This window comes from Mastomys coucha, unplaced genomic scaffold, assembly GCF_008632895.1.
Source record: "Mastomys coucha isolate ucsf_1 unplaced genomic scaffold, UCSF_Mcou_1 pScaffold21, whole genome shotgun sequence".
Lineage (NCBI taxonomy): Eukaryota > Metazoa > Chordata > Mammalia > Rodentia > Muridae > Mastomys > Mastomys coucha.
Genome location: NW_022196904.1, coordinates 95295382 through 95307809, shown reverse-complemented (window position 1 = coordinate 95307809; position 12428 = coordinate 95295382). Strand labels below are relative to the sequence as shown.

Sequence of the window (12428 nt, the reverse complement as noted above, 5' to 3'; positions counted from 1 at the left end):
GTAGTTAGAGCTGGCATTCCATTCATGTGACTATCTTCTTTTAGTTTTGTTGGAAGATTACATTTTTGGTTTTCCAGGTGGAAAATTTATATGTGCGTACATTCTGTTGACTTTTCATCTAGAGACCCATAAGGCAATTGGAATTTTAACAGCATGAAGTGTGGATTATGTCTTCATTGTTTACATACTCTTCAATCTGTTCCATCTGATTTTTAGTTTTCTTCATATAAGACTTGTACATGTTTTGTTAGGTTTACATTTAACTGCTTTAAATAGTAATGTGCTTTTAACTTGAAACACCATTCAATTATTCTTTGTTGGTATCCAAAGAGCATTTTTTCTTTTAACTTTATATCTGGAAATTTCTTATATTCATGTTAGTTTAAGGCAGCTTTTACTGTTCACCCTTTAACATTTTCTGCATAGTAAGTCATATTATCTGTGAATGAAAGTTGTATTATTTTTAGTTACTACTTTCATATATAGAGATTTTATTTGCTTTTATTTGCTTATTATTACTTAAGAAAAAGTAATAATTCCTGTTATTTTTGTTGTAAGAGGTGGAATTAGGTTTCTGTAGATTTGTTGAAAGATTACTTTCTTGCTTCCTCTAAAGTATAGTTTTGCTCCTTATGTTGGTGTTATCCTTTGTAAGGCTGGATTTGTGGAAAGATGTTGTGTAATTTTCATTTTGTCAAGGAATATCTTCTTTTCTCCATCTATGGTAATTGAGACTGTGGCTAGGTATAGTAGCATGGCTGGCATTGTTGTTATTGTAGGGTCTGTATGACATCTGCCCAGGATCTTCTAGCTTTCATAGTCTCTGGTGAGAAGTCTGGTGTAATTCTGATAGGCCTGCCTTTATATGTTACTTGCCTTTTTTCCCTTACTGCTTTTAAAACTCTTTCTTTGTTTAATGCATTTGGTGTTTTGATTATTATGTGACAGGAGGAATTTCTTTTCTGGTCCAGTCTATTTGGAGTTCTGTAGGCTTCTTGTATGTTCTCTTTCTTTAGGTTAGGGAAGTTTTCGTCTATAATTTTGTTGAAGATATTTATTGGCCCTTTAAGTTGGGAGTCTTCACTCTCTTCTGTACCTATTATCCTTAGATTTGCTCTTCTCATAGTGACCTGGATTTCCTGGGTATTTTGGGCTTGGAGACTTTTGCATTTTTTTGACTGTTGTATCAATGTTTTCTATGGTGTCTTCTGCCCCTGAGATTCTCTCTTCTATCTCTTGTACTCTGTTAGTAAAGCTTGCATCTATGGCTCCTAGGTTTTCTAATTCCTGTGTTGTCTCCTTTTGTGATTTCTTTATTGTTTCTATTTCCATTTTTAGATCCTGGATGGTTTTGTTAAATTCCTTCACCTGTTAGATTGCATTTTCCTGTAGTTCTTTAATGGATTTTTGTGTTTCCTCTTTAAGGGCTTCTACTGATTACCTGTGTTCTCCTGTATTTCTTTGAGGGAGTTATTTATGTCTTTCTTAAAGTCCTGTATCATCATCATAAGAAGTGATAGGACCATACCCTAGTCCCAGGTGGTATCACTGGCTACTCACATCAGGCTATTCCTCAATACCCTCAAATCTCCAGTTCTGCCTCTCTTCACTGTGCCCATACCCACTCCAATGAAGTCTTGTGACAAGCCCAAAAGTTTGGCCACAGACCAGAGGCAAACAGTTTCAAAGGAAGCCAGCCTCCAGGATGGCATCTCCTAACTCAGATGTGTTTCTATATTTGTCCTTGCGATGGTCGATGGAAGGTTCTGTGTGCTAGGTGCCCACAAAGATATGATTTACTAATAGCTAGACAAAATTGGACATTGATCTCTGACCTTTACCAATGTTCCAACATCTTAGCCAAACCCTGGCTTGGAACTTCGTAAAGAATTTTACCCATCCAGACTAATTGTCTCCGGCATTGTTAGAAAAATAATAAAAGAAGTAGGGTATTGAAACTTACAGAATGGGAGACTTATCCCAGGGCAAAGTCAAGTAGAATCCTCATTTTCAGTCATTATGGCAGCTGAGCCACTCCTAGGAATTAGCAAGAATGGGACGCCCTGGAAGATACCTTTACTAGCTCAGAAGATTAGCATAGTGGGCATTTTACTAAGTATGGGCAGGACCTTGAGCCGAGAGTGCATGTGTGTGTGTGTGTGTGTGTGTGTGTGTGTGTGTGAGAGAGAGAGAGAGAGAGAGAGAGAGAGAGAGAGAGAGAGACAGACAGACAGACAGACAGACAGACAGAATCATCAGCAGAGCATTCGAGATTCGAGATTCGAGCCTTGAGCCTCTACCCTCCTGACTGGCTCACCCGCAGCCCCCCAGGACTCTAGCCAGGCCCATGTGGGCCCTAGCATGCTCAGAGGCCGGGGGTGCTGTACCAGTCCAGAGAAGATGGCTGCTGTTTTAGACCCAGTGTGTTTCAGATGGTCTCAGATGTACCTCGACTGCTGAGCTGCCAGATTTTTCATCTCTCTTTTGTAATGACTGTCAAAGTCTGATGCCATTTTTGAGAAATACACTCAGATTCAGCACTTCCTTGTGTTGACTCCGTTTGTCATCTGGCAAATTTTTTGCCCACCTGACCAGAACTCTACTCATCCCGTGGAACAGAAGTTCCCACAACAAACCCACTCCATGGCACATATCCTTCTGGTTATTTTTTCTCTTCCACTTCTCCACCACTTACTTGTTCCTCTTAGTGGTATCTGGGATCCCAGTGTCTGGGGTCATCTCAGGAGTACTATGCCCTGCTCATGCATTATGGCACCTGGCAAGGGTCATCTTGGGCATGGTCTGCCTGCCTCCAAGCAGGCATAATGCCAGACTAGTGATGATCTCAAGCGCTTCCTGTCAGGCCCCATGGTGCCAGTCTGGTAGTTGTCTAGGGCTATCTCCTCACCCAGACCACCCAAGTGGCCCCATGTGAGTCATCTGTCTCAGGCTCGTTCCTGCGTGGAGCCCACAATTCCAGGCAGGGTTCCTCTAGTCTCCAGCTTGCTCTCTCTCCTTGGAGTCTGGGCCTGTGCAGAGCTGGACTGGTTGGCATCTCAGGCTATTTTCATTAAATGTTAGGCTCCAGGTGATTCAGATGTTCAAAGATCAAAACACTGAGCAGAACATAGACATAGCCTCTCTCCTTTCTGCCACCTACTGACACACATGTGACACAGCAATCATACCTGTAATGCCTCTAGGGGCAGAGTCTAGTATGTATTGTTGAATTTCATATAATAATTGTTTCTGAGAGATAAGAGATATTTGTTTGCAGATTTCCTTTTATGTAATATCTCAGTCATGATTTGGAAGTAAAGCTATGATTGCCTCAGAAAAGCAATTTAAAAGTATGAAATGTTTTTATTGTTTTTTAAAAAAATATTTTAAACTTAGTGTCATATCTTCTTATATATGTCATGTAATATACTGGTGTAAACTAGGCCAAGTGTTTCTGAGTTTGAAATTTTACTCATCATTGATTAATATAAAATATTATATAGGTGATTTCAGATTATAATTTCATATTTTTAAAAGATTTTTATTCATTATTATAAATGAGTACACAGAAGAGGGTATCAGATTTCATTATGGGTGGTTGTGAGCCACCATGTGTTTTCTGGGATTTGAACTCACGAACCTTTGGGAGAGCAGTCAGTGTTCTTACCCACTGAGCCATCTCACCAGCCCCATAATTTCATATTTTTTATCTTTGTTTATTCTGGATATTAAACCTGGACCCTTGTGCATGCTAAGCACATGCCCCAAATCTGTGCTCATTGCCAACTATATACAATCCTTCTAAGATCTTCCTCCTTTTATCCTATACTGACATAATTTAGGGAAGTTATTTGCCTCTTCATAAGACCAGCCTAACCTCTACAACAACTTGTTCCTCATATCTACTTGAGATTTCACATGGCTGCATACAGCATGTATATGTCTACCAATATTTGAATCATAACAACTCAATTCAGCTCCCAAAAGTTATAGATATTCTCATAGTTCTCTTAGTCAGGGCTCTCAACAAAACTGCCGATAGCTCTCAATCTGTGATCATGTAGGCTTGATCCCCCCATGTCTTTCCAATACTTCTTTGCCATCCTGCTTCCATTATAAATTGTTACAACTCTTCAGCTCCCTGGACTGTTCTTCTTTCTGTTCTATAACAAACTTGCAGAGTCCAAAAGCTTACAATGAACAGACTTTGGGCCTTAAAATTCCAGACACTGGGAAATATAAGATTAATATACAGGTACCTAGAGTAAGTATTCTTGTTTCTTCATCACACACAAGCAAAAGGAAAAAGAGACAAAGGACAATTGAACTTATCATTCAATAATGACATTAATCTCACTTTTTGAGGCAAGGATTTAATGGGGTACAGAGAGAAGGAAGAAGGAAGACCATAAAAAATACCAAGGCAGATAGTGGGGAAAACAGAAAATTTTCATACAATATCTAGGCATGAGATCAGTAATCACAAAACTGTGGTTTATGGTATAAGGAATTCAAACCAAAGACGTGTCTAACATTCTAATCTACATTTTGATATGAAAAAGAAATGAAAATTTTTGTTAAGTCATCCTAATAAAAATAATCTACAATCAAATATGTAGCCTTAATCAGTATCCTCTGAAACTGATAATCATGCAATTAAAAAGCCTGTGCAGATCTACTCCTATTTAAGAAGCTCCCAGTCACTCTTTGCTATGTAACTTCATATGCAAATCTTAAATCTTAAGATTTAAGTGTTCATTCCATATGTCTAAATTATTTTCTCATGGTGATGAAAACTTGGGACCACTAACTAGAAATCTCTTTATCTGGATTTTCTATCCTAAATACTTACAAAGTCTTTACCACTGGTGGTACATATAGATGCAATATGTGGGTAAAGCAGCTTTACAAAGTTTGACATACACACCATGATAATGTTGAATGCCAACTGATTTCAAAGTAAATAGAAAAAAGAATAGAAAAAAACAAACATCAGATATAATACCTATTATAGACATTACAATAAATGCATATGAAGGCAAAATGATAGAGATGAAAAGGTAATAAAATTAAACAGAGATTTGAGAAATCATTTGAAAGCCATTGGGTACCAAATTTACATTGAGTGGAAAAACAGATAAATATTATAATCATTGGCCAATATGAGGGTACCTTTGAATACGACAGGAACTGTAGGAGAATTACAAACATAATAGGTAAAACTGATGCATGTACTACCTCATTTTATTTATGGGTAAATAGCCTGAGGAGTATGTGTGTGTGTGTGTGTGAGTGTGTGTGTGTGTGTGTGTGTGTGTGTGCGTGTGTAAAGATGTGGGAATAACACTGAGGAAATGTTATAGACTAGTGGGTTACAATATACATATACAAATATGTCTGGCTCCAGTGCATTGGAAGCTATTTAATTAATAGAAATATAATATATCAAAGAGCAAGATGAGAAACCACAAATAAACAAGTCTTAGCCAAGGTAAATGTGCTTTTAGAAGCACGAAAGACAAAATCAATATTGAATAATTTAAGATGAAGTGACAAAAATTAAGAATAGAGTAGATATAAGTTTCATGGAAAGTAATATAGAATAGCTAAAGAAATGATGGAACAAGTCTTGTTTGAGATATGACAAAAGAAACTAACATATTTTAACATTTCAACCATTCCTTTGCTGATGAACATGCTATGGAGTTTATGGAGGATGAAGTGTTAAAAACCCAGTCTATAGCACTGCACCTCACAATGACAGCTAGATACACTGGCTACACTTATACAAATGTAGACCTAATGTGACGAAGATACTAATGAAAATACAAACTTCAAAATTAAAGGTAGGGATGAGAAGTTCTTTCAGACTTATAGACTTGAGACACTCATTCTATTGGCCAAAAAAATTAATGATTACAAAGGGTAGAATTTTGACTAACTAAGTGCCTATTCTTCACACAGTCATGGACACAGCAGAAAATTTTCATGACAAGCCTCAGTCCAGAAGTAGAAGGAGGCATGATCTCCAGGAGATGCTGACAGAAGTGGGACTGTCTCCTGACTACTGGCTGCCTAAGCTTCAGGAAGACCTGGGTGTGACTACTGCCCAGGCCTTACAATATTTAGACAAAAGGGACCTCCAGAAGCTGAAGTCCCAGACACAACACGCATGGGAGAAAAAGGCCCTGGAAAAGCTGCTTGATCTCTCACAGCCAAACAGTGTTGCAGAGCTGCAGGAGACTACAGGGGAGATGATAAAAAACAGGCAGAGGAAGGCAAGACAGGCACTGCAGGCTCTGAAAGCCTTGCAGTCAGAAGGGAAGCACAGAGAAGAAGAGGCAGTGAGGAGAAAAGAAGCAGAGCTGAGGCAAGCAATGGAGATCCCTGAGGAGTGCTGGCCAATGCCTGAAGTGCCCCTAAAAGACATCACTGAAATAATGGAGAGACATCTCAGTCACATGGAACAGACCCTGGCTCACAGTCAAAACCTCTCAGATAGAGACCTGGTAAGATGGGCTTCTGGAGGGTTGGCTCTGCAGGGAATTTATAAGACCAGCCACCAAAAGGACCTAGTGGCAAGGAGAGAAGAGCTTCTAAGAGTCCCCAAGGAATTCTTCCTTTTTGGACCTGAACAAGGAAAAAGGATGGAAGCTAAAGAATTCACATCTTCTCAAGCAGAATCCATGTTCAGTGAAGTTGTGGAGAAGCTGGGATTTGGAGCAATGGTATCAAGCAAGGGTGGACTCTGGGGACTTAGTTCAGAATTTGGTATCAACCAAAGCAAACATTCAGAATGGAAGGATACCCACCAGTCGTATTCAGAACATTCTTATTTCTGTTCAGCAAAATATAGCTATGTACCCCTGGCCTCCTTCCACTTTCGAACTGATCAGCTCCAGCTCTCCACAGCTGCTCTCAAGGAATTGAAAATCATTGAAGAGCAACTGGAACACACTGAAGGACCAAATAGATTCCTCTCGCTGAGAAACAAGTCTGAGAACTTCTTCAAAAGGTTTGGCTCTCATGCTAATCAAGGCCCTTTGCACCTTGGAGGAATCTACTGCTGGAAAGCCATTTCAGAGGGTTTCAAAGGTGACCAGCTGGATCATGTGAAGCAACAGGCAGCAGAGGCCTTAGATAGTTACATAAGGGGAAGCTACAGTGGCTTTGGAGTTGAAGTTGGAGCAAGGATGAAATCATCAGATTCATATTCAGTAAGATCCTGCCAAAATACAACTAATCAACAGCTCCAAATCAATGTCCAAGTCTCTGTGGCCCAGACAGGTGGACCAGCAGAAGCAAATGGAATTGTCCAGTGGACAGCTGGCCTTCTCACAAGCAACAAAACCTGGTATGTCATTGACAAGTCACTTCACTTGGTGCCCATTTGGGACATTATCCTCAACAGCCACAGAAGTGATTTTAAGGACCCCGCTCAAGTGGCTAAATGTTTGAAAGACAACTACACTGCACTGACTGGCCTTTCTGCTCAGATACAGGATGTGTACAGTACTGGGCAAGAGACTAGATTATTTCAAAAGAATATGAAATCCCAAGAGGTTTCTGATCATGAGGGGAAACTTAAGACACTGATAAATTCCCTGCAAATACTACATCAAAAAATTAAAAATTATGCCATTTGGATTTATATGTTTTTCACAGATTGGCAAATGCAGAATTTTCTACTAGACACAGTCAACATTCTGAAAAAAGCTGCCACTTATATAACTCAACTTATTAATGCCCGGATGTGTAGACTCAATGATGGAGACCATAAAGCCACCACTGCTTCTTTGCAGATGAAAAAAGAGTTGCCATGGCTGTACCCTAAAAAGAAACAGACTTGTAACCAACAAAATCATGAAAACAGCACAAAGGAAATGAGAGGAGTGGGACCTTTCCTAGACTTACTCCAACGTCTAGGCCTAGCATATTTCTACCCAAAAAAGATGAGCAGAGCTGACTTCCATCTGATCTACAAGACCTCTGTGTACAATTCACAGCCAAGATCTGAACAGGAACTTCCTTACTATTTCCTACAAAAACTACTGATGTTGGATTGCAGGTTGAGAAAATTGACCTTCAAAGAAGAAGAAAACCATTTCTCTGAAAGCTTCTTCTGTCAGAAAACTGAGGCTTTTGATCCATATACAGAGTCCTTTGAAGACAGTGATGACATCATGAAGTCATTAGCCAAAAAGTCACAGCACCACATTCACCCAATGGATATCCAGATGGCCATTTTTCACTGTGCAGATGATCTTACCAGGCAATATATTTTGTCCAAACTTTCCATTTGTCAATTTGCACTCCCCCTTGTGGTACCAAACCCCAATGCATCTCAAATGGAATTCATTCTCTGGTCTCTCAGACAAATTAGGAAGAGTTGGCAAGAATCAAGTGAGTCACCACAGGACAAGAGCTACAGTCACAAGGATCAGCAGATGTGTTGTGTCTCTTCCCCTATTGTATCCTTCATTAGAGTTGGAAATGGCCTCTCTGCTTCCAAGTCTCAGATCATGAACTCTCTTCTAAGTAAACATAAACATGATGTGTTTTTTCACAGACACTGCAAAGGAAGCAACAAACACTGTCTCCTGATGGAGGGAGTGGTGGAATTCTGCTGGTTCTGTCCTGGAGGCCTCGATGATGACTTATTTGACAAGTGTCTGACCTTCACCAATCTTCATGGAGATGCCAAGGAACAAAGCCAACAGCTCAGCTTCCTGCAAGATGTCTCTTCTCTCATTGTGATCCTCATGTCAGCTTCTGATAACAATAAAGAAAACCAGAAGCTTGTCAGACACCTCTGTCAGTCATCAACACCTTTGATCTGCTTGATTGATGACAAAGAAAAGGCCATAGCAAATAATTCTGGTAAAAGAATGAGAATTGGCATTAAGAATAGAAATGAGGCAGAATTAACAGAGGAGCTCACAAATGCCATCAAACATTTACTAGAATTCTCTGAAATTTCTCTCAGCATAGAAGACTGTTCACAGCTGGCTAGAAAACATGGATTCCTAGTTGATGAAGACCAGAGAGTCTGCAAAGAAGCCAAAGAAAAGGCTGAGATTATAATGGCTCTACTAGCAGAATGGAAAATATCAAAGATAAAGGAAAATTTGCTTCCCCTTCAGGGAAAACTCTGGCATATTTGGTGTAAAAAAGACAGAGAACTCTATCATCTGACAGAAAAAGGAAATCGGAGTATTGAACAACATAAAAGTGAGATTCATTTTCAGAAACAGAAAATACGATATCAACAATTAGAAAAAGTCTTGCATCTCAATGATGTAATGCGTTCTTTCCTGGATATCCTTCAAAAATATGGACAAGCTTCATTCAAACACTACTTCTTGCACTGGCTGAGTTTGTTTATGCACAACATAACCATAGGACATTTGGTGAAATTACAGCAAGAACAAAGATCATTGTGGTCAACGGTACAAACAGAAAAACATAAGAAATGTAACAGCCACTCCTTACAACTCAAGCAAAATCAAATAGAAGCTATCTCCACAGAGATTCTTGCCTGTACATTTGGAATTGAACACCTTCTTCGAGAAGTTGGGCAAGTCTATGAAGCTCTGGAAGAAACTTCTTCCAATAAAGATGAAAGATTTCTCTCTCTCCCTGAGATTGCTGCAGACCTGATGATAGCTGGTGTTCCCATTGAGCTGATGGACGGAGATGCTTCATATGTGCCTCTAAAGTGGGTAGCAGCTATTTTTGACAAGATCTCAGAGAAAGTTGGAGACAAAAAGCTGTTTGTTCTCTCTGTCCTTGGACTGCAGAGCTCAGGGAAGTCCACATTGTTGAATGCCTTGTTTGGGCTGCAGTTCACAGTCAGTGCAGGCAGGTGTACCAAGGGGGCCTACATGCAACTTCTGAAGGGGGAAGAGACATTTAAAGAAGAACTTGGCTTTGATTATGTGCTTGTTGTAGACACAGAAGGACTTCGGGCTCCAGAACTCAACAATAAAACCCAGAAATGGGACAATGAGTTGGCAACATTTGTGATTGGCCTTGGAAACTTGACTCTGATCAATATTTTTGGGGAGAATCCTTCAGAGATTCAGGATATCCTACAAATAGCTGTTCAAGCATTTCTGAGAATGAAACAAGTGAAAATCTCCCCCAGTTGCCTCTTTGTCCATCAAAATGTGGGAGAAGTTACAGCAAAAGACCAAACTATGGAGGGACGAAGGAGACTGGAGCAGAAACTGGATGAAATGACAGCATTGGCTGCTGAGTTGGAAGAGTGCTCAAATATAACCCGCTTCAGTGATGTTATTAAGTTCGATGCCAATAGTCAGGTCTACTACTTTGCTCACCTCTGGGATGGCAATCCCCCAATGGCCCCTCCCAATCCTCGATATAGCTACAATGTCCAGGAACTAAGGAATGCAATTCTTTTGACTGCCCAGAGGGAATCTAGAGGAAGGATCTTGAAAATCTCAGATGTCAAATTCCGCGTTCAAGATTTGTGGAAAGCCCTTCTCAGTGAAGACTTTATTTTCAGTTTCAAAAACACCAAAGAGGTCATAGCCATGAGCAAACTGGAAACCATGTATAACCACTGGACCTGGGAGCTGAGGAGTCATGTACTGGACTTACAGAATCAGCTGAACAATCATATTCAAAATGGGAAAATCCTAATACTCACACCAAACTTACTGGAGGATCCACTTTGCAAGAAATATAAAACCATCAAACAAGAATTTGACAAATATTTTGAAGATCCAGATAGTGAAATATTGATTCAGTGGAAAGCAAATTTTGAACATAAGCTACTACTCCTTAAAGACACACTCATTTCAGACACGAAAAGGAAATGCAATGAACATATCAGTCTTAAAAAAAGTCAAGAAATACTAGATAACCAAAAGTCACAATATGAAAATCAATTGTTAGAGAAGAGCCAAAAGTTAGCTTTAAATTTGAAGGGTAAGGAATTAAGTGATGAAGAGTTGCAAGAGAAATTCAGTCAACTTTGGACAAACTGGATCTACAATGTGTCTTTGAATGTCCCTCATGTCACAGAGCCTAACATTGATTTGGATTCTGAAAATATCCTTCTTGAATATTTCAAGAAGGACAAAAATATTGTGGAAAGACTAAAAATAAAGTCTGGAGAAACATTTAAAATCATGTATGACAAACATATCCAAATGAAAAAAAAATATGGTATAATTCCAAAGAGTTTAGAAACCTGTCATAAAGAATCCATCAACAAGACTACTAACAACATTCTTTATAAATTTAATGAAACACTTGAAAACATTTGGAAACAAAAGCGTGATTACAGTCAGAATTACTTTCATGAAATCTTGAGGATCATAGAAAATGAGCTGAAATCTGAAAACTGTGAGGGAGACTACACGTTTACCAGAGACTACAACATTGACTTGTCCTTGTCGTTATTCCAAAGAGCATCCAAGCATTTCAAGAACATGCATGAGGCATTCAAGAGTGCGAATGACCCTGTGAACTATCTGGAGAGAAAGAAAGATGATTTCTTTATGAGTTTTAAGATCTCCTGCCAAGGTGCCATCTCAGTCACATCCTTTGTTGACTTCCTATGGCTCAAGCTCACTCCTGCTATCTCTGCCACCATATGGAAAACAATGGTTCATAAAGTAGCTGGAGACATGCGAGCCACCTGCCCTGAATTCAATGGAAACAGAGCTAACCTGGAGAAACATATTCTCTACTCTCTAGCAGAAGAAGAAAACTTTGATAAATACTGGCAATACCTTCATCATCCAGAATCATTTTTCAGGGATTACATTAGAGACCATATTAGAAGATACTGTTCAGAAAATGAAAGTGAAAAAATAAAAACTATTTTAAACCTAAGTTTAGATGGCATCAAGAATACCATCTGGTCTGCCATTCGTAAGTCCACAAAGTTAGCTAAAGATAAAGGCAGCACTGCATCTGGCTGGCTGGATTTTTTCTGTTACCACCTACGGTGCAATCTGATCTTCCCGAGAAGAGACCTGGTAAGCATTGAGCACCAGGAGATAACAGATACTGAGTTTCTTAAAGAAGCCATGAGCAAAGCTTTGGATCCTGCAATGAGGAAAGTAAAAGAGGACTGTTTAAGAAAGCCCATGGATGAAATGATTCCTGACATTGAGAAAATTCTCTCTGAGCATCTGTGTGGCTGCTGGAAACAGTGTCCTTTTTGTAATGCAATTTGTACAAACACCATTCCTCAACATGAAGGAGACCACAGTGTGCCATTCCACCGTCCTCAGGCTGTCCGTGGTTACCATTATCATAAAACAGAATACTTTGCCACTGATTTTTGTACTAGTGATGTAGCAAGTGATAATTTCTTTATTTTACGTGACCTCCAAAAATTCCCATACAAGAAATATCGAGAAGCAGGAGGTGATTTTGCCACATGGAGCATC

At 39.4% G+C, this 12428-nt stretch overlaps 1 protein-coding gene and 1 non-coding gene across 2 annotated transcripts in view; one reads left to right on the top strand and one right to left on the bottom strand.

Annotated features, from left to right (window-relative positions):
• LOC116101334 (interferon-induced very large GTPase 1-like) overlaps positions 1-12428 on the top strand; it is a 23745-nt gene that overhangs the window by 9632 nt on the left and 1685 nt on the right. The window contains exon 2 of the mRNA XM_031384921.1: positions 5965-12423. Coding sequence (XP_031240781.1) covers positions 5967-12423 — 6457 coding nt within the window. The 5' untranslated portion in view covers positions 5965-5966. The remainder of the gene's footprint in view (positions 1-5964; positions 12424-12428) is intronic.
• On the bottom strand, positions 3074-3210 carry LOC116104353. The gene has a single exon (XR_004123858.1). It is a non-coding gene; the product is annotated as a small nucleolar RNA SNORA17 (small nucleolar RNA).